The 23455-nt window shown below is 40.5% G+C and overlaps 1 protein-coding gene across 3 annotated transcripts in view; it reads left to right on the forward strand.

The window, feature by feature from the left end:
* Window positions 1-23455, forward strand: part of LOC309546303 (serine/threonine-protein kinase Nek5-like) — a 114805-nt gene that overhangs the window by 47837 nt on the left and 43513 nt on the right. For all 3 annotated transcript variants that reach the window (XM_082245908.1, XM_082245907.1, XM_082245909.1), the window contains exons 2-10: window positions 269-409; window positions 8733-8829; window positions 9963-10060; window positions 12168-12251; window positions 12342-12412; window positions 14658-14744; window positions 14860-14914; window positions 16421-16621; window positions 21732-21828. In XM_082245908.1, the coding sequence (XP_082102034.1) occupies window positions 293-409; window positions 8733-8829; window positions 9963-10060; window positions 12168-12251; window positions 12342-12412; window positions 14658-14744; window positions 14860-14914; window positions 16421-16621; window positions 21732-21828 (907 nt within the window). In that variant the 5' untranslated portion in view covers window positions 269-292. The remainder of the gene's footprint in view (window positions 1-268; window positions 410-8732; window positions 8830-9962; window positions 10061-12167; window positions 12252-12341; window positions 12413-14657; window positions 14745-14859; window positions 14915-16420; window positions 16622-21731; window positions 21829-23455) is intronic.

Genomic DNA, 23455 nt, shown 5'->3' on the forward strand with positions numbered 1-23455 from the left:
TTGAATTTGATACGTGCTGTTCTGGCTCCTCTTTTCTTATCTACCTGTAGGAATCATCCTAATAAACCTTTTATGTACCTGTAAATAGGGCTCTAAAGGATCACCACCAGGGTTGTTCCATAAGTCAAAGAATCAAAGTTTAATATGTTGGATGCCAATGATATAAATGTACATATTGCATTTTGTTTAGACCTCTACAAAATAGTAATTGCTTTGCAAAACATTTATAAAATATCTGTTATGTCATGTTTTTTTTTTGTTTTTTTAGGTGTGACCTGGAAGTAAAGAAAAAATGGATAACTATGAAATAATTCGAATGATAGGCGAAGGAGCTTTTGGAAAAGCGTTTTTGGCAAAAAGAAAAAAAGACAACATCCAATCTGTAATAAAGGAGATTAACCTTTTCAAGGTGGGATAGTTGTAGTGCCAATTGCTGCCAATACTTTAGGATGTTTAATACAGTATGAAATAATAAGAAATAATTGTGTTCCTTTCATTTCTGTAACAGTGGCTGATGTACGATTCGGTGTCATGCACTTTATATAGCTGCTTTATACTTCTGTGCAGTTGCATTTTATTTGTTTGTACAGCAAGTTAATGATTAGCCATCAAACATTTGCGTACCTTGCACCTGCGTCATGCTAGAGCAGTGTTTCTCAACCTTTTTTCAGTCAAGGCACTCTTTAAAAATTACAGACAGTCTCGAGGCACCCCATTCTAAAATGTAAAGTCTATTCTAATAATTACATAATGCAGCAATATCCAGAGTCCAAGTAGGACACCCAACGTTAGAGGAGATTTATTCTTCCAAAGCAAATATACTTTTGCAAATTGGTTCAGTCTATTCCAATGTTTTTCTTCTCCCTCCGTTTCTCTTACTCAGCTAATGTGACCCCAGCACTGATGGAGAGGGCCCGGGGCAGGGGAGGGTCAAACAAGGATGCTTTGCAGGCGACTGACATCCTCCTTATAAACTGATGATGCCATTGGTCGTTAGGACGCCGGCAGCTAAAAGGTTGTAATAGTGCACAATGAAAACCTGTGACTTTGTGTAACTAAAAAGGTAGGCTTCATCCATGTGTCATCTTGTATACAATTTTTGGGCAATTTTTTTGTATTTTGTCAAGGCATCCCTGAAGAAACCTCAAGGCACCGCAGGGTGCGTGGGCTCCCTTGCTGAAAAAGGCTGTGCTAGAGAATAAAAGAGTACCGTGTTCACTCTAGCCAAGCAGGTCATTGGCTCAAAATTCGTTCAGAATGAAAGGGTATCTTCATGCAAAAACAAAACACCCTTTAGACCATGGGTGTCCAACCTTTTGGCTTCTCTGGGCCACATTGAGTGTAGAGAAATTCTCTCGGGCCGCATATAAATTATATACTATAGTTAAGGTATATATGTAAAAAAATGCCGCCGCGCCCTTCCCACGCCACCGCGGCCCCCGCACTAATTTAACACAACTAGAGGATGATCAACTGAAATTGAATCAGTATACAGAGGTTTACTTCTTCTAAATGATAATAAAGGAACACTCTAACCACCATGAGCACCTCAGTGATTTCAAGTGGTCATGGTGGTAGGAGTCAGAAACACTGCACATGCTCCCCCCCCCCCCCCTGCCCTCTGAGGCAGCTTCTGCCTACTGTTAGTTGGAAGCTGCTGTGGCAGTGCCCCTGACCTGACTTCCTTCCTCCCCAGCAAAAATTGTCAGGGGGCAGTGGGCCGCATTGCTTGAGGTTTCGGGCCGCAGGTTGGACATGCCTGCTTTAGACTATATAAAAGCCTGTACAGAAAGTAATGCAAATGTGGGCATATTTCTTTGTTAATATACATAGGTCATTTAAATTTCACATGGTGATAAAATAACTCTTTCTGTATGGTAACTCTTTTCCTTTTTCTTTTTTATTGCAGATAAATAATGGATTCCAAGCAGAATCAACATGCTGTCATTGAGTTCTTGATGAAGGAGGGGTGCAAGCTGTCCGACATCCACCGAAAGCTACAGAATGCTTAGAGAGATTACATCATTGACAAGAGCAAAGGTGTCATCTCTGTTAAAATTGTGTATTCCTATGTGGATGTCTGGCAGCCTACACCCCTTCTTCTTCAAGAACTCAATGAGGACACATTGCTTCTGCTTGGAATCCATGGTTTACCTGCAATGAAAAAGTAGAAAAAGAGGAGTTACTATAGTGGAAGAGTTATTCTACCGACATGTGAACGACCTATGTCGATTAATAAAAAAAGTAATGCCCAATTTTGCATTACTTTCAGTACAGCCCTCTTATATTCCTCCGAAATAACATTAACTCAGCTAGTGCAGTTATCTGAAATATGTCATGACGAGCTTCAGCACTCAAGTTGACATTTGAAACCAAGCTTTTAGTGATAAGAGTGCCCACACTTCAAGGAGTTCTGTCACCTGGGTGAACCAACAGTGGCACGTAAACAATGGCAGCAAGCTGTTACAGAATGGGCAGGAAACAGCTCACATGAACACAGAAAACCCCAAGTCTCTTCCACCAATTCTCTGCCACCAAACATCTGTAGCACCCTCCTAGGTAGGTGCCAGAGAGTGAGTATAGTTTTTGGCTCTGTCTGCCTATAAAAGGAGCAGCAGGTAAATTCTATATTTCTCTCCGCTTAACAGGGAGCAGGATCTGTGAGTTAGATCTGCTCAATGTGCTCAGTGTGTGATTCATGTGGTCTGAGGGAGTGTCCCCACTGGTCCAATGGGGAGGCACATTGTACAGTGGAGGAAACCTGACCAATGGACACACAGGCTTTGATACAGCCCCAGGGATTGGCACAGACTGCTGTCCCGGTGCATTGTGGGGTGTAGTATAAAAGCCAAGAGCACATGCGCTGCGAGGCCTTTAGCTGGTGAGCAGAGTCCTGGAAGGAGGGTGGCGGCTGCCTCCTCTTCTGCAGTTGGTGTATGGTCACAGGCAGTTGGCCTGGTGAGCCAGAAGTGTGGAGCTGAACCCAGAGGTCCAGGAGAGCTGACTAGGAGGAGTTAAGACACTGGAGAACTTGAAAAGCAGTATCGTGAGTACAGGGGATCCTGTCTAAAGGCCTGACCAGGAAGGGGGCCATTCCGGAGTAGAGTAGTTAGAGGACGGGTGTCAGCTTGTGGATAGAAAGGGGGTACTAGGTGAGTGCCCTGAAGATAAGTGCTCAAGAACATTATTCAGATTCATCTATTGGCAGGATGAAGCTGTGGCCTTGCCGCATTCTCCGATAGAAGTCCTCAGCATTGTGAATAGTTCAAGTGTTGGAGTATCTTACACTTCTTCCCTTCTCTCATCCCCATCTAAAATAAAACAACAAAAACAACAACCCCCTAGACTGTTCATTGACTGAACCAAGAAAGTAAAGTGTTAAGATTCTGCATGCAGTTGCTACCTGTATCACAGGGGGATCTAAAGGTGTGAAAATCCAGCAGCCCTCAAGGGGGCAGTACTACACATCAGTCAGAAAAAGTCACCTAAATAGATGAGTTTTAAAACTGCGTAGCCCAAGATGGCGCCCACAACCCTACATGGAGGGGAGACTGAGGGAAGCTCACAAGTTCCTCAGCGGAACTCCTCATCTCAGGAGGAATGCACACCAGGATTTGTGCTTGAAGAGGAGTCAGAGCACAGTAAAAGAGGTACAAACACACATATTACAAAATAATAAATTAAAAAATTACCAAATACTTTCACCAACGACCTAAAATATGTGATAGCGGATTTATAACAAGACTTGTCCTGAAATACTCATATTACTAAAACTGGAACTTGATACCCAAAGCATTGCAAAACACGCGTCATCGCTAGAAATTAAGCATATTCAGCAACAAAGAGATAATAAGTATTTAAAGAGCCAGATTAATGATCTGGAAATTTGAGGGAAGAGGAATTATTCAGGATAAGTGGTCTGCCTGAGTCAGTCACATACCCTGAACTACCTCTTCCCTTGATGAAAATCTTTAACTTCTTATTTGCAAAGGAAGATTCAAGCATATTCAAATGGAAAGAGTTCAATGCCTCTATAAGTCTAGAGGGGTGGCACCAGAAAAGCCACAAGATAATAATTTGCCACCTTCCTGTGTACTCAGTTACAGCGGTAGTATACCGATTTTTGTGACTTTTAACTACAGGTAAGCCTATGATAAGGCTTACCTGTAGGTACAATTAATATCTCCTAAACCTGCACGGTTTAGGAGATATTTGCCCTGCATGCAGCCGCTGACGTCTGCGGTGCATGCGCTCTGAAGGTCCGGCGGATACACAGCGGTCTAAACACAGCATGAGCGAGCCTTCCTCAGTAATATTACTGTGAGCGGTCGGCAAGTGGTTAAAGTATAACTAAAGGCAAAATGTATTTTTAGTTTTAGATAGAGTGGAGAGGGATTAGAACACCTGTGAGTTTTTATTGCTGTCTGTGCCCCATTTAGGGAGATTCACCCTCTCTAGTTGTCCTGTTTACCATTTTCACTGAAAGTGAAAGAAAAACCCCAAATTTTGGGTTGTCCCCAGAAAAGTGATAGAGGGGAAATCTTCCAATAGGGATACTAGTTCTGGTGACCTGGGGGTTCCCAAAGAAATTACCTTAATTTGCTGTTTGACTATAGGACAGGAAGTGAAGGGAAATCTCCGCAATATGACACAGATGGTGAAAAAATATCTTACAGGGTTTATTTATAACCCTCCCTTGCTTTATCCAAAATGGGAAAAAAAAAGTTTTGCCTATCCTGTAGTCCCTGCTGATAAAAAAAGTATCCCCACAACAAGATTCTGCCACCACTGATTCACAGTGGGGATGGTGTGTTCAGGGTGATGTGCAGTGTTATTTTTTGCCACACATTGTGTTTTGCTTTTAGGCCAAAAAGTTCAATTTTTGTCTCATCTGACCAGAGTACCTTTTTCCAAATGTTTCCTGTGTCCCCCATATGGCTTCTTGCAAACTGCAAACGGGACTTCTTTTGGCTTTCTTTCAACAATGGCTTTCTTCTTGCCACTCTTCCATAAAGGCCAGATTTATGGAGTGCAGAACTAATAGTTGTCCTGTAGACAGATTCTCCCACCTGAGCTGTGGATCTCTGCAGCTCCTCCAGAGTTACCATGGGGCTCTTGGCTGCTTCTCTGATTAATGCTCCCCTTGCCCAGCCTATTAGTTTAGGTGGATGGCCAATTCTTGGTAGGTTTGCAGTTGTGCCATAATCTTCATTTTCGGATGATGGATTGAACAGTGAGATGTTCAAAGCTTGAGATATTTTTTTTTATAACCTAACCCTGCTTTAAACATCTCCACAACTTTATCCCTGACCTGTCTGGTGTGTTCCTTGGCTTTCATGATGCTGTTTGTTTAATAAAGATCTCTAACAAACCTCTGAGGACTTCACAGAACAGCTGCTTTTGTACTGAGATTAAATTACACACAGGTGGACTCTATTTACTAATTATGTGACTTCTGAAGGCAATTAGTTCCACTAGAATTTAGTTAGGGGTATCAGAGTAAAGGGCGCTGAATACAAATGCACGCCACACTTTTCAGATATTTATTTGCAAACAAACCATTTATTATTTTCCTTTCACTTCATAATTATGTGCCACTTCGTGTTGGTCTGTCACATAAAATCCTAATAAAATACATTTACGTTTTTGGTTGTAACATGACAAAATGTGGATATTTTCAAGGGGTGTGAGTATTGATCACATTAAACTGGAGACTTTAAACTAGATCCAAAATGACATTTCAGGTCTGTTTCACAAAAAAAAGGAATCTCTGGCTTGATCATGGTAATCCTTTTTAATGCTTTCCTCCTTTTAAAATATACCATTTCACCTTCTAGCTTCTGTTGTTTTATATGTATTTAGATTAACAAAATAATTCTGTTGTAACAGAACTGGATTTTTCACTATTATTAATTGCTATTCCCACATTATTAAACCACCACTCTGCTATATTTTTCCCTTCCCTATTCTTTTTTTTTTAAATGGAAAAAAAAATAAGCTTGTAGTGGTAGAGCATACTGTATAGGCCACATACCGGCTGTCTTTGGGTCACCCATTACTCGGCCCTCTTCTTGATTCCTCATCTATACTGTATGTCCTGCCACTTCTCCTTGCTACTACCCAACATTGACCACTAAATTCTACATCTTCAGAATTTCCTATCTTGACACCTTCAATATTCTCTTACCTGGTATCCCTCGAACAGGGGTCTTACCCATACAACCTAATATGACATCTGCTCCAAGACTTATCTATCCTTGCTACCTTTTCTTGTCTTTTTCTTGTCTTCTTGCCCTTCTCGGAAACTCTCTTTACTGGCTATTCAACCTAGGAATACAATTTACTTTAAATCGCTTCACAACCTATGTCCTACCTTAATGTCTAACTTGATAGAAATGTATACCTCAAACCACCCTGGCTGCTTCTTCACTGACCTTCTTTCTCATAACCTGAACCCATGGACATCTTTAAGTATTCTCTCATCTAGAGTTCTCTTCTTTATTCTGTAAAACAGGCCTTCAAAATAATTAAAGTAAAGCCCTAAAATGACCATCACAAGCTAGCTCTCCAAAATTGCCCAGCTATCTTCTTTTTCTATATAGATATGAAGTCCTAATAAAATACATTTACATTTTTGGTTGTAACATGACAAAATGTGGATATTTTCAAGGGGTATGAGTATTGATCACTATGGAGTAACAGGGGAAAAAGGGGCTGCAGCCTCCCTAAAATATAGCAGTATGCTATATCTAGATATTAGATACACAGGGGTAGGGAATTGGCGCTGCCCAATGGGGTATAGTCTAGTAAAGACGCACTTTAGTGGGGGTCATAAATGCATTAACTTAATTTATGACCCCCACTAAATTGCGTCTTTACCAGACCATACCCCATTGGGCAGCGCCAATTCCCTACCCCTGTGTATCTAATATCTTCTAATATCTTCTTTTTCTGCCCTCTCTACCCTTAGTACTGAGTAACCACCCTAGAGCACCTTAAGCCACTGCTATCCCCCTTTTATGTATTGTATCTGTGATGTTTCCATACCCTTTTATATAGTAAAATAGTTCAGGACAGACCCTTTTCTTTTACAAACAGAATTTGGACAAGACTTCTCAGAATTGCTTGCTCACAAATGTTTCATCCTTAACCACTTAAGCCCCGGAGGATTTTCCTGCTAAACGACCAGGGGGTATTTTGGGATTCGGCACTGCGTGACTTTAACAGACAATTGCGCGGTCGTGCGACGCTGTATCTAAACGAATTTGGCGTCCTTTTTTTCCCACAAACAGAGCTTTCTTTTGGTGGTATTTGATCACCCGTGCGATTTTTACTTTTTGCGCTATAAACAAAAAAAGAGCGTACATTTTGCAAAAATAACAATATTTTTCACATTTTTTTATATGAAATTCCCCAAAAAAAAATGTAAAAATCAAAATTTTTTAAAATTTTCAGCCAATTTGTTTTATGCTACCTATGTTTGGTGCAAAAAGCGTATTTTGATTGGTTTGCGCAAAAGTTATCGCGTTTACTAACTAAGGGAAAGATTTCTGTCATTTTTGGTGTTTTTTTTTAACGTGTAATGGCGGCGATCTGCGTTTTTTTTTGCGGTACTGCGACATTGGGGCGGACAGATCGGACCCTTGACTGACATTTTTGACACTTTTGGGGTTACCAGTGACATTTCTACAGTAATCAGTGCTATATATATGCACTGTTTCTGTAAAAATACACTGGTAGTGAAGGGGTTAACTTTATTTGGGAGGGAGGGGCTGTGTGTGTCCCTAGGGGCGTGCTTTCTACTGTGATTGGCTGTGGCTTGAGCTGTAAGGACACTGATCAATGGATCTACATAGTAGATCCATGTGATCAGTGTTTTTACAGCGAGGAGAATGACAGGTGGCTTGTTTACACAAGCTGCCTGACATTCTCCCTCTCCCCCGCCGATCGCCGAGTGACTGGCGGACATCGGGTCCGCTGGTCACACGCGCGGGGGGGTCCGTGACCGCGCGGGAGCGGGAGCGCGCCTCCGCGGGCGCGCGCTCGCTCCCCAGAGCCTCACAGGCGAGCGACGTAGACCTACGTCACTCTGCCTGTGAGGGGCTGACTGCCGCAGTAAATATACTGTGAGCAGTCGGCAAGCGGTTAAATGTATAGGAGGGTAAGAACAAGTCAGGGAGAAAGACTTAAGGCCCGTACACACGAGTGGAAATTCGGCCGGGAATTTTCTTCAGACGACCGATCTGCCGATTTTCGGCTTGTTAGTATGATGCTTCCGACAACCGACTCGAACTTTTCGGCCGAAAAAAATCCTGGTGTGCAGGCTATAAAATTTTTGTCGACCGTCAAAACACATCCGATTTTCGTCTCATTAGTACAGATTTCGATGGGGAAAAATCTTATGAGCAAGACTAGGCATGCTTAGAGATGATAGAACACATAGAAAGCAATCCAACACATGACGTCACTTCTGAAGTAGAATTCTGTCGTGCGGGAAAATTCATGTGCAGTTTAGAGCACATTCCAACCAACAGACATCACTCTGCGCAAAAGACGGACGACCGGTCGGCGGAAATTCGTTTTGTGTCTACGAGGCTTTAGATTATATGAGAGGACATATTTTGTACAGTCCACTGGGTCAAGTACTGACCTGACTGTTTAAGTATTGCATGATAAACATACAATATTAATAACCGTTGCTGTATGTAATATCTTTTTTTTTTTTCTTATAGATGCCCCCAAAAGAGAAAGAGGCATCTCAGAAGGAGGTTACCCTTTTGTCTCAAATGAACCATCCAAATATTGTAACCTTCTTCACATCATTTAAAGGTTTGTTGTCTCTTTTTAATAGAGGGATATAATCTATCTGCTCATGAAATGCACTGTCTCAGCTTTTACTATACTGTATAATGTACAATAACAGATTATAAGAAAAGAACTTTGGGGTAGGAGCAGAGCTGTCTTTTATCATAGCGAGGTTACAGGGGCAGAACCAAGCCTCGATAATTGAGATCACTTTTAGCTTTTTTTAGTGACCCTCTCCTGTCTACCTCATTTGAGGCTTAATTCAACAAGAGAACTGTGGGCAAGCGAGGGGAGTAAGGAGGTTCTTTATATCTGAAGAAATATAAGACCATCTTTCCTTTCTTTGGAATGTTGGTCTGCACAGTTAAAAACTAGCTCTGCATATAAAAAATACCCCATCCTGCCTCCAATAGGACATTTATAGCATTACATTTTACTAAAATACTCACATAACACAGTTGATGGAGCTTTTACAAAAGGCTGACATGATCATTCAGGTGCCTGGGGTCTGGTCATCTAAGCCCAGCACTAGGGGTGCAGTCATCATGGTTCAGAGCAACCAACTCCTGTTAGTGGTGGTGATGGATGGAGTAGCCAGACTCCCCAGCATTTCATACAGCACGAACGATACAATAATGCATAACCTTTATTTCACCATAGTAAAAATATATATCTTTCATCATGTCACCCAAGGGACAGTCAGCACTTCATGATGTGGTTTACAGCAGGGAAGTCCCTCAGATGACCTATACTATAGGTAGCACAGGAGCCACAAGCACCCACTTTGCTGGCCATCCACCTCCAGTAGCTACAAACATATAAAGGAGAGTGGTAGTGGGAGAGTCCCAGCCATCAACTCTACTTAGCTAGATCCCCTCCAGCTCTCCCTCCCTTTCAGCTGTGGGCACCCACAAAATTGCGTATAGTCGGCTGTCAGGGGGTCAGCATATAGGTCAACAATCCATGTGAAGCAATGATGTTTGAGGTCCCCAGATATGTTCTACTACTGAAAGCATGCAGCTAAGAGATCTTGGACTACTGTGCAAAAACCTAGAATCCAGTCCTCACAACATATTCATAGAGATATTGTAGTACATTTTAAATGTATAGTCTGTCTCTACATGTATATATTTTTAGCCCACCGTGTCTCATTCTAGAGAAGAATAGTCTGTACATTGTGATGGAATACTGTGATTGCGGGGATCTGGCAAACAGAATAAACAAACAGAGAGGTGTTCACTTTGATGAAGACCAGGTAAGGAAAGATTTTGCTGAAGTGTTCTTTACAGTGTAGCTCCTGCTGTAATACAGAATGACCATCTTGGCTGAAAAAGAAGAATTTCAACACCCGTTAAAATGTCAGACCTCCTAAAAGTGATACTTCAGCTTCTAGCAGATGTGAGTGAGTTCTAGCTAAGATTTCTTGTTCCTTCTATAAAATACATTGGTGAAATCTCTGTACTTGAATTCCTAGGATCTGCACAGCTACCCTGGATATTATTAGAGGGACCCACTTTCCTTGTTAACCACTTAAGCCCCGGAAGATTTTACCCCTTTCCTGACCAGGGTTTTTTTTGCGATTTTTTTACTGCGTGACTTTAACGGACAATTGCGCGGTCATGTGACACTGTACCTAAACAAATTTGACGTCCTTTTTTTCCCACAAACAGAGCTTTCTTTTGGTGGTATTTGATCACCTGTGCGATTTTTTTGATCATGCGCTATAAACAAAAAAAGAGCGTAAATTTTGCAAAAATAACAATATTTTTCACATTTTTTTATATGAAATTCCCCAAAAAAATGTAAACATCAAAATTTTTTAACATTTTAGGCCAATTTGTTTTATGCTACATATGTTTGGTAAAAAAAATCGCAAAAAGCGTATTTTTATTGGTTTGCGTAAAAGTTATCGCGTTTACTAACAAAGGGAAAGATTTTTGTCATTTTTGGTGTTTTTTTTTTTAACGAGTAATGGCGGCGATCTGCGATTTTTTTTGCGGGACTGCGACATTGCGGCGGACAGATCGGACCCTTGACTGACATTTTTGACACTTTTGGGGTTACCAGTGACATTACTGCAGTAATCAGTGCTATACATATGCACTGCTACTGTAAACTGTACTGTTACTGTAAACACTGGCAGGGAAGGAGTTAACTGTATTGGAGAGGGAGGGGTTAAGTGTGTCCTAGGGGCGTGTTTCTAACTGTGATGGGACATGGCTACTAGTGTAAAAACAGAGATCAACGGTCCTACATAGTATAACCGTCTGATCTCCATTTTTACACAGGGGAGAATGACAGTCGGTTTGTTTACATTAGCCGCCTGCCTTTCTCCCTTCCCGGTGAACGATCGCGAGTGACCGGCGGACATCGGGTCCGCCGGTCACACGCACTGACTTGTTAGGGAACGAGCCAGGGCGGGCGCGCGCTCGCCCGCTATTGGCTCACAAGTCAGTGACAGGCTAGTGACGTACCGGTACGTCACTTTGCCTGGCTGGGGCTGACCGCCGCAGTATATGTACTTGCGGCGGTCGGCAAGTGGTTAAATGTTTACTTTAATATTTCATAAAGAATATTATATAATGGAGTAAGGTGGTGGGAAGACCCAAACTCCAAGGAGAACAGCAACAGAGCCTACAAATAGTTTAGGTAGAGTGCAGTTTTTAGGATCTAGGACCTTGATATTATGAGAGGGACCCACTTTTGTTTAGTTTAATATTTGATAGAGAATATTAAATAATGGAGTAAGGTGGTGGGAAGACTCAAACTCCATAGAGGGCAGCTCTAGAGCCTACCAATTTTTTAGGTATTAAAATGAGAAAAAAACTGACTCCCCATGGGGGAGGATCTGCATAATATTAAATGAGTTGTTGAACCTGTTAGTAAATTAGTATGAAAAACAAAACATATTGTCACATAATCATACATTCATTAAAACTACTTTGATATTAGGTCTTACATGGCTAGCTAGGTCGAGACTTATCTTTGGACAATTTATTCTTCCTTTACTGAAAACATGGATTCATATCTGAACCTTTTTGTCAAAGGCTTGACTCTGGAAACACACATTAATTCAAGATGTTAATATATTTTCCTTACTTTGCACCATTTATGAGCTAACGAGGGAAATATGAACTGCATATTTTGGGCATGTGAAGTAGGCAATGGTGTAAGTATGCGCAATTGCCTAAAGGAGAAGTAAAAGGATATACAGTACATATTCAGTTTGTTTTAATGAGAAAGGTTTTGTTGTTTTTACTTATTGAAATGTCTGTATTTTTTTTGAGATGTCTGCAATTAAAGCTCTTTTTCTAAAAAGAAAAAAAAAAAAGTTACAAAGTATATATTTGTTCTTATGACAGATTCTCAGTTGGTTCGTGCAGATTTCTTTGGGTCTAAAGCATATCCATGACCGCAAAGTGCTTCACAGAGATATTAAAGCGCAGGTAAAAGTCATGTGGTTAATTTTTGAAGACAGATGAAATGATCAAAAGAGTGTTATCATTGGGTTATTAAGAGATATTTATCTTTTACAGAACATATTTCTCACCAGTAATGGGACCATGGCCAAACTAGGAGATTTTGGTATAGCAAGAATGTTAAACAAGTAGGTTTTATATCGTCATGTTTGGTGATGAGTAGTCATTTTTGTGTAATTTCTCCTCCCTAGGTTGAGAAGAACATCAAAAGTTGTTTTTCTGGATTATGTTTTGATTTTCCTGTAGGAATTAATTTACTCCCTTGTGTTCTATATTCTTTGCTGCGCAACTTTTTATATCGTACTTTAGGACAGGGGTTTTTAACATCTTTGTGGTTGCAAGGCTGCAATGGATTGCCCATATTGCCTTCCCAGACTGTTGAAAAAATCATATGACCAGTCCTATTGGATACACTTATGACTAAAAAGATGTTAATATCTTGGTTTTACTTTACAGATAGATTTTTGTTTTTTTCATATTTATATAAAAACGGAAAATAACAAATACACAAATTATCTACAGCTAGTGAAATGTTTGGTGTTTTTTTGTGCAATTTATGCATGCAGTCGAGCACAGTTACTGACAATGTTACCCCAATTTCATCAGACACATCAAGTCGATTTTCCACTTTGATTTCCGGTTTAAAATAAAAAGCATTGTCTTTCATTTTTTGTAATTATTCAGAGGTTCACTCATATACTCTCAAAGAATATCCCGAATCATGAATATCTAAACCAGGCATGTCCAACCTGCGGCCCGAGGGCCACATGCGGCCCGGAACCTCAGGCAATGCGGCCCACTGCCACCTGACATTTTTTTTTTGCTGGGGAGGAAGGAAGTCAGGTCGGGGGCACGGCCACAGCAGCTTCCAACTAACGTTAGGCAGAGGCTGCCTTAGAGGGGAGGGGGGGAGGGGAGCATGTGCAGTGTTTCTGACTCCTACCACCATGACCACTTCAAATCACTGAAGTGGTCATGGTGGTTAGAGTGTTCCTTTATTATCGCTCAGAAGAAGTAATCCTCTGTATACTGATTCCATTTCATTTGATCATCCTCTAGTTGTGTTAAATTAGTGCGGGGGGCGCTGTGGCGCAGGGAAGGTGTGGCGGCATTTTATTATTTATGTACCTTAACTATAGTATTTATTTTATATGCGGCCCGAGAAAATTTCTCTACACTCAATGCGGCCCAGAGAAGCCAAAAGGTTAGACACCCATGGTCTAAACCCAAGAACAAATATTCTAAACATTGCACATTGTAGGTCACTAACTCTTAGATGTTGTGGCTGCATTTGTTTCTTCTTTCAGGCTAAGTACAACTTCTGCAAGTACAGAAAATACCTGTTGATCTTCCTTCTAACTTTCTGTGAATTGAACATTGCGATGTGCCTTCAAAGCTATCTTCTAAAAACTACAAATCTCTCTGCCCCACATATAATGAAAAGATGAGGAGTTGTTTGTTGCCCAAATGTGGTGAGCAGCCTAAAGTGACAAAGCTGCTCCTCTGTAGATACACTGGAGTTTGTGAGCATTACCACTCTTGGACAGGAAATGTGTTACTGTCAGGAAAGGGGGAAAAAGCCTAAAAAAAGAAAACCAATGCAGCCAACACATTTTAGGACCAGTGAGCTGCAATATATTACATTTTTGTGTTTAGATTTCGGTTCGTTTTAGGAACTCCTGATCTAGGGGACCTCCAATGGGTTATAATGCTTTGGGTTGGCTGGACATTCTTTTCCTATAAACTCTTCGCAGCAGAAGAGACTTTTTCAGAAAGCTCTGAATCTAGGCAAACATTTCAGTTTACTATCAGCTTCCTCTATTGTCTGTACACTTTACTGACCTGACTAACACCTCTAAACTAAAAATGTAGAGCTGATTTTACTGGAATTATTGATAAAACTCAGCTTGAGGAACAAATATCAGGAAATGTAGGTAGAGAGAGAGAAACTCTTCTTGGTTTTCACAATAAATCTAATAAATATACCACAATACATAGATGATTTGTAAAATGAACATGCAAATATGATATGATATAAAATAGTAATTAGGTATATATTATTTGAAATGATGATTTTATTTCTCTTTTGATGTGTCATTTTAAAGACAAACCTACCTAGGCCATTGTAAATCGGAATACTGAACCCTATGTATTTTACTTGCTTGCCCACAACATTCTGAACCATATGTAGATTATTTTATGCTAATTTCTCCACACTTGCTATTGCTGTCTGTTCAAATCATGCAGCCATACAAACTGCGTCTAATGAGCACGTGACTGGCTTAATTATTCTTTACAACTCTGAATATTTTCCTGCAGTTATAAAAAATTTTTATACTTAAGAATATTTTAATTTGATTTTTCCCAATCAAGCACAATGGAGCTGGCTCGTACATGTGTTGGGACCCCTTATTACCTTTCTCCAGAAATTTGTGAAAACAGGCCTTATAACAATAAGACGTAAGTGACAAAAAAAAAAAAAAACACCTGTACCTACATTGAGCATTTTTAGCTAAGGAAGTTACAGCTTTAATTCTAATAATAATTTTTTTCCTTATTGTCTTTTTTGTTTAAGGGATATCTGGTCTCTTGGCTGTGTGTTATATGAACTGTGTACCCTTAAACATCCTGTAAGTAGTGTAATTGGTAAAAGAAGACTTGTTATAAATGTATCCTTTTAGTCCTTTCTGACTCTTGGCATTTCTGCAGGCCTGTTCTCTGCACACCATGTTTGATATGCTTGAGGGCCTTTGTTTTCTATTGCCAGGTCTTTCCTCAACCCTCCCAAATTCTCAGGCTTGGGTCTGGCATGCAGAATGTGCATAGCCAATATTTACATACATGCAGCAGCTAATTTAGAGGGGAGGCATTGAACCTACCAGTGTTAAACTATGGGAGTGTAGCACCCTCCTAGGTAGGTTCTAGGGAAATGCATATGTGGCCCTGTCTGCTTATTAGGGGGGCCTAAATTGTTAGCTAGCTGTCACATGTTTCCAGGTGTGTCTGTTGAGTCTGGGGAGTCTCCCCACTGTACCCAATGAGGGATCTTGTTGGTCAGTGGAGGAAATCTAGCCAATAGCACACCAGGGTTTATGACTGTCTCAGTGGGCGGGGTTTACCGCAATGCACCCTGGGATTGGATATTAATCTGTGGGTAACATGTGACAGAGCATCTTTTGGCAGGAGCATCAGCCCCAGGAGGAGGTGACGCTTGTCTCTCCTCCTGTCAGAGAGTGAAGGTGGTCCAGGCAGTTGGCCTAGGGGGACCAGAGGTTGAGCCGTCAAGTGTGTACGGGCCTTAAGGTTGCCTACCCCTGCTATAGTGGGATAAGGAGATGTTGCAGGAGGCATAGGTGGCTATCACCATTGTCACTGCTCATTTACAAGCCTATAGCACCTGGCCACACTTAATCCTGCCCACTGCTTTTAAGCACCAATTCGGTGCCCAGCAGATTTTTAAAGAAATACCTTCCCAACTTCCCTGTGTCTGTCCTATGTCACTGGACTATAAGACGTAGGGGTACAGGGAAAACAGTTATTAGAGGTAGCAATGAAAGTTTCTTGAACTTTATCCAGTTACTTGTTTAAAGAATGACATGGATGCTGATTTACTACATTGTGTTAATATTCACTCCAGTTTTATAATTATTTGCAAAGAGTATTCCTGTTAACTTATTTCATCAGTACTTTTTGGATAAATTGAGTATTGACACAATTTATCGTGTTAAGATTCCTCTAGTAAATCACCCTGTCTAACAATGATACAGGGCTCCATGGAACTCTTTGTATATCGATTGTTGAAAAGAGGTTTGTGTCTCGTTCTTGCTACAGTGCAGATTAAAGTACAGGTCTGAAGGTGAAAGGTTTTTTAGCTTGAAATAAAATGAATGTATTTGGAATAATGAGACCATCCGTATGACTGCTTCTGAATAACACATACACAGGGTTTGCTCAAGTGAATGTTGTGTATGCTTTATCCTATATATACGGTATAATATCCTACATTTAAACGTGCTGAATAATCTGTCTAGTACTTGTATATTATGAAAATCTAATATATAAATGTATTCATTTTAGATGTTGAATTTCTTTTAAATTACCTTGATTTGCATATTTTCTCTCTCTAAATCTGTTAGTTTGAAGCAAGTAATTTGCGGCAGCTGGTACTGAAAATTTGCCGTGGTCGGTATGATCCCCTTTCCCCAAGATATTCATATGATCTGAGAACACTTATTTCTCAGCTCTTTAAAATCTCTCCACGTGATCGACCATCCATCAGCTCTATACTGAAAAAGCCGTTTTTAGAGAAACGCATACGCAATTTTCTGACACCAGAGGTAGGTTTGTCCAAGTTCTCCTTGTGATGCTGATACGGTATATTTAACTTGGAAGGTTTGGAGATATAGCTACAAGGTCACATCAGTGTCTGGGACCTGTAGGGGACAGGTCCTTCCCTGGCTGGTTCCTCTGGCTTCTCTTCTTCCCCTGGTGTTTCCAACTCATTTTAATTAAGATTGTACCCCCCCCCCCTGGTCACCAGGGGTTGTGTGCCTCTATATAAATTTGTTGTAAGGGGGGATGGGTGCGCTGATAGTGTGTTGAAGCTGCTCCCGGTATTCAGTGCTTTTGAATATAGATAAATGTATATGTGGTGTGGGGTGCGCTAAACAACAAATAAATAATGAATATATAACATATATCTTGGGGGTTGCTGGTGCCTCAAACCAGATAGGATGGGACTTTGCGGGCAAGTGAATAGTTATACATAGGAATTTAGGATATATATATCAAGGAAAAGACAATATAAAAAGAATAGTATTTAATCCATAAATACCAGTAGGATATATACAAAAGGCATTTGGTGAGAATTGTGCTTGGGGCAGAGGCCCAAGTGTGAGGAAGAAAAAGATGATTTGACAGAATCAGTGACAATGGTGCATCTGGTGACTTTAAACATGGATTTTTTCTGTTTTCCCAATGGATGTTGAAAAGGAAGTTAATTCCAGAAAGAATCCTAGATTGCTGACGCGTTTCGGCTCTATCATGGGCCTTTCTCAAAGCGTTCAGTCACTCAGTCTGTGGTCTATGAGAGTAACATGGGATGTAAGGATTATTGAACAAATCCTCTAGAGTATATCCAATACAATCTTGATATTAATAATGTTTGAAAATTACATACATGGGTGTAGCCATTGTTCCTGCGCAGAGGCCCTCTATCCGTTCACAATCACAACGGGAGTCGTGTACTGCAAGGCCTGGGATAATATATAATGTTTCTTTAAAAATTGGGGTTCAGATGGGTCATGTGAGTGTTTCAAGAATTATATATATATATATATATATATGTTCCTCCACTTACAGTTAAGTTGACTGATAGGAGGGGCTTGCCACCGGGGTCCTGGGGTATATTCCCCTCTTTGTCCACCGGGCTCTTGATCTGAAGTGTAATAGGAATTGGTTTGTGTGGATAGAGTTTTATATATTGTACACGGTAACTTCAAGAGTGGTATGACTATGGTGTCCGGTTTATTATCAAAATAAGTGCCGACATCTCATTTGACTTTAAGAATGGTGTTTAATACATAGGTAAGGTGACTTTTGTAACCGTGACTAGGTGCCAAAATTTTGTTTCCAAAGATAAGGGCTTTGAAGTCCGTAGCACTTACGATTTTGCAGGATGGAATGGAAGTATTCCTTCAGACAGCGCAGGTTAGGTCCGTCCTCTCCCCTCTGCTGGAGAGGAGTGAGGATTGCCTGTTCGTTCCCCGGCCTTAAGAAGCCCCTCGCGCATGCGCATTGCGCGCTGCACGTAGGCGTGCGTGGCACCGACATCTGCGCCTGCGCCGCATGGATGCGCGCGCCGGTCGCAACCCCGTTGCTGGGGACGCCGCTCTGGCCGCCGACACGGGAGGAGGGGCCATCTTCTCCCCGAGGGGATTGATTGGTCCCAAGAATCCCCTACGAAGTAGGGGTTTCCCGTGCCGGGTGTGACTGTGGGATATTGCGGGGCCAATCTGCGGAGGCATGGTGTGTCCCCATGTACTGACAAAAACAAAAACAAAATGTACGAAATCTAAGGCATTTTCATTGATATATGTGTGCATTCACACAAAGGTGGATTCAGCACTTTTGCAGTAGTTGTAGTATACTTGTAATATATTCATGAAACAAAAGTAATAATAACACAATATTTTAACAGCAGTTGCATATATCACCACCACAGGTAGCTGTGGGTCAGGGAGGGACATTCCCGATTGCTGGGCAGTGCCATGGATAGCTCCAGGGCCATGTCCATATGCAATCGGTTTCTTGAGCACTAATATAGAAAAAAGGCAGTGTTTAAAATACGGTGGAATAAAGCATATATCTCATATGCATTTTATTTACATCACTGAAAAGGGGGGAGAGAGGGGGGGGGGGGCGGATGTGTATGAGGTCATGGGGGGGGGGGGAGTATTTTTTTTGTGTGGATATCACATTGATGCAAGCGTAAGGATGAATGGATGAGTCATTAATCTGTCTTGCCAGAGGCAAAGCCTTCAAGAAATGGGCGAAAGCTCTCGTTTTCATTTAGGCCAGGAGGTTTTGTGGCGTAGAGGCGTCTAATCCACCTCATTTCCATCTGAAGCAGTCTTTTATTCCAGTCCCCCCCCCCCCCCCCCGATGCGGTATATGGATCCTCTCAAGTGCTATAAAAGTCACTTTTGGCATTCTGTTTTTGTGATAGTGGGCAACATGCCTCCCAAGGGGTACATAAAAGTTGCACAATTGCATGCTGTTGATGTGTTGATTGACCCGTTTGCCAAACTCTTGTTTGGTCTTTCCTACATAGTAGGACCCGCATTGGCCTTGCAGTACACGACTCCCGTTGTGATTGTGAACGGATAGAGGGCCTCTGCGCAGGAACAATGGCTACACCCATGTATGTAATTTTCAAACATTATTAATATCAAGATTGTATTGGATATACTCTAGAGGATTTGTTCAATAATCCTTACATCCCATGTTACTCTCATAGACCACAGACTGAGTGACTGAACGCTTTGAGAAAGGCCCATGATAGAGCCGAAACGCGTCAGCAATCTAGGATTCTTTCTGGAATTAACTTCCTTTTCAACATCCATTGGGAAAACAGAAAAAATCCATGTTTAAAGTCACCAGATGCACCATTGTCACTGATTCTGTCGAATCATCTTTTTCTTCCTCACACTTGGGCCTCTGCCCCAAGCACAATTCTCACCAAATGCCTTTTGTATATATCCTACTGGTATTTATGGATTAAATACTATTCTTTTTATATTGTCTTTTCCTTGATATATATATATCCTAAATTCCTATGTATAACCATTCACTTGCCCGCAAAGTCCCATCCTATCTGGTTTGAGGCACCAGCAACCCCCAAGACATATACATGCAGGGACGGTGGCAGAACCTACTTTAGTACATGTGTTCAAAGGAAATCCCCCCCCTCCCATATAACATATATCTATGTGTGAACCAAATCAACAAAAGTAAATATATATAACATATATCAATCTGTGAAGCCAATTAATAATGCTAATCAATTGGTGCATAAACATAAAAGTTCATAAGTGTCCATAAATATTGTGCAGGTGAGTAGAATTGTATTCTATCCGAATAATACGTGTATCCACCACCGAGTGAAATTCATCCTTACCAAACGGAAATAAATAAGGTGCAACTATATTTTCTTGTGCTGAAAAAATATCCAATCTCCTTGTGAACAAACACCACGTGTAAATCACCAAGAATTAGCCTCTTACCAGATGGTAATAGGTATGCACTTGTTCAGTGAAACCACCGCCTTGCTTCCTCTTTAAAATCCTGAAGTGGGATGTAGAACCGCTCTACCTTTCTTTCTCCACTAGATGGCAACGAGTACCAGCAAGAAACACAGCCTCATCCTTCTTTACAAGCTCACAAAACCACCGTGTATTAAATGAAAAAAGAGGACTAATAGTGTATTACCCTTGAGATTTATTCAAAAAACTCCTGTCTCAGTAGAAGTCCTATGGGAAGAAACCGGTCAGATTAGGAGGCGCACACGTCACACACAACTTGCGGTCCGTGCTGCAGCCGGCCGCAAGCCTTTGCAGGAATTCGTATGCCTATGTTTATGCTGAATACAAGACATCTAATTGTAAGTGCATTATCAACTGTTTTTTTAATAAATGGTAAGAGGCTAATTCTTGGTGATTTACACGTGGTGTTTGTTCACAAGGAGATTGGATATTTTTTCAGCACAAGAAAATATAGTTGCACCTTCTATATAAATTTGATTTTATTAAACTTTTTTGTATGCTATGAGGAAGGCTTAGGCCGAAACGCGTTAGAATTTCCGGGCCGTTGAAAAATTTCATAAGAAGGAGCGATCGTGTGCCAGCTTTGGATTTCTGTCCTTACCTGGCTGATGTCACTGTCCTCTTCCCAATAAGTAATTATTTTTCGAGATAGGACTGTAATCACTTAGAAGGACATATCATAAGCCACTGATTATCTAGATATTAACCTCTTGCCGTTCACATAACGGATATAGTAGAAAAGCAGACTATTATCAGAGGAACAAAATTTGTTTTTTTTTTTTTTATTCTCCTTGTGTTGATGTACAATTTGGTGAGTTTACATGTGTTCTCATGCAAACAAAATGCCACCTGCTTTCTATTTTTTGAAAACATTGGAACTAAACACAGTGGTGTGAACCAGGATGATTGCAAGACGTTGATTTTACTGTCTGTAAATGTGTTCAGGATTCATTAAAAAGAAAAAAGGCACCTGAAGCCCTGAAGTATTTTATTTTTATGGGTTACTACACCATTTACAATACATTACTATTGCTGTTTGGACAGGGTTTTTCATTTTGAAATCATGCCCCTTTACTAATTATTATTGTCTCCCCAAAAATTATGAGTTTAAAATAAAAGCTAAGTCAAAAGCCATTTTTTTTTTTAATTTGGATAGATTAGTCACTTTATTTATTTATTTATTTTTTTGTCATCTGTGTTCCGTTCAAGAGATTTCAATTACAGTAATTTCCTGTGCTGTAGACACAACAAGAAATTAAAAATCTTTCCAAAGTGAAGTAAATCTCCCTTTAGATAATTGTCACTAGAAATATAAGCTTTGGAAGATTTCTGAAAATTTCACAATTTTTTTTTTTCTCACATTTAGTCCAAGTGACAATCGTCACCAGGACAAATAAGGAGAGTGATTGATTTTCCCTAGAGGAGACAGAGACAGCAATAAATACCTGGCAAAGGTTCTGATTTTTTTTTTACACTCTATCCAAACTCCCCCAAACAAGTTTTACCTTTAGATATACTATAATCTTATCAAATATTGTGCCCAGACATTCTTTTGTTGTTCTCATTTGAAGCTTCATAGTATAGTATATGAATGGCATACAAAAATTTTATATTGGTTTTTCAGTTAATAGAGATGGAATTCAGCCATACTGTGCTACATAAGAAAAAGCCTCTACCTGTGAGACAAGCACGAGGACCAGTCACCCCAAAAGCATCTCCAGGTAATCTCATAAGTGTTCCACACAGTTCATAAATAGAGGTGACTTCTTGTGAAACTGTTCAAAAGAAACATATATCCCTGTGCACTGCAGGAGATAAAGTGCAGGTGCTCAGTGCCAGGCTTCCCAATCAGATATTGTTGTCACTTTGGTTTCCACCGTGGCTAATAGTAAAACTGGCTCACTCACCGGAACAAATAGGTCTTATTTGCCTTATGGCATTAAGACCACTTAGGCTTAATTGGCCCCCAGGGCCAGGATGGGTCCCCTCTGGGTAGGTACCCCCGCTTACTTCAGTAGCAGCTATTGCTCCTCCGCTGCCCTTATCCAGCCGGGTATGTTAAAAGAAGGGAGAGCTCCAGATAGTGCAGTATCGTTTTAAAAGGTTTTATTGCACATACATAAATCCCAAAAAATATATCGCACGATCAAAGACAAGTAAAAACAAGTAAAAAACGCTGTGACATATGGAGCTGTGGAGTGGAGAGTGGTAACTACCGGTTTGCGTTCCACCCAGCTCCTGTGACTTCACGACGTGCGTTCCAACTTACGCGTTTCGTCATTGGTTGACGCATTGATTTGCACTAAACACCTATGTACTTTAAGCATTATTATTGAGCAAGCGCTATAGGTAACCTTTCCTATTAAGGTTACTACACACCCATCCCACTAGCCCTTTACTATAGCAGCTACTTCCCCTTCTTTTAGTATAATTTAGATCCATTGGCGCGGGGGATATACTATCAGTATATCATATTCTCCCCTTTTATTAACCTTACCTGTGTTGTCTTCGAGAGTATGAAAGGCTCACATGTTAGCAACACTGACAACATAGCAGCCTCAGGCACTGCCAGAGCCATCACCTGTAAGGGCTTGTCTTCAAATCACATAAAAATCTCATATAAAATCAATCTCCAAATGCTCCTCACATTACTTCTTCTGTCTGCAAGGACTCAAATGTAACGTGATCCAGTACAATAAGTTACTGTTGGCTGTATAATCACTGAGGTAGCCCATATCTCGCATATCGTATCCTTGTCCAAAATGCTTTGACAGTACAGAAGTTACATAGGTGGAAAATAGACCAGAAGGTTCAACCCCTCGTTTTCTTCTGATTGCATAAGACAAATACAGTAAAACAATTTTGGCAGACAATTGCTGTTTTTCCTTCTTTAAATCAAAGAATATACATAAAAGTTGTAAAAATTAGTATAGACAATACACACATAAAATATTATAAATGTTATTCATCAAGTTTATACGTATGGATTGGGGGAAGGTCTGCAAACAAGGCATGCCAATAAAACCATACAAAATACTATAAAAGATTTAAAGATACAGACAACTACTGAATCATTTTTAAAAACAATAGATTTGCTGACAGTTAAACAACTCAGTGACATTAACAGGTAAATTAACATTAAATTAGCAGTGATTAATAGAAGTGACAACTGTGAAAATCCAATACCAATAGGAAACAACGTTTCAAAAACAGGTGGATTTTAAAAGCACAAGGCGAAAGAGTATTCTTCGTGAACTTGTCTTCAGCAGTTCATCAGATGTCCTCAGAAGCTCTCCCTTTTCCTGATTGTGATCTGCTGTCATTTTTTGTTTTGTACACATTAGGGTC

The sequence above is a fragment of the Pelophylax lessonae genome, assembly GCF_965119305.1.
Source record: "Pelophylax lessonae genome assembly, chromosome: 2".
Classification (NCBI taxonomy): domain Eukaryota; kingdom Metazoa; phylum Chordata; class Amphibia; order Anura; family Ranidae; genus Pelophylax; species Pelophylax lessonae.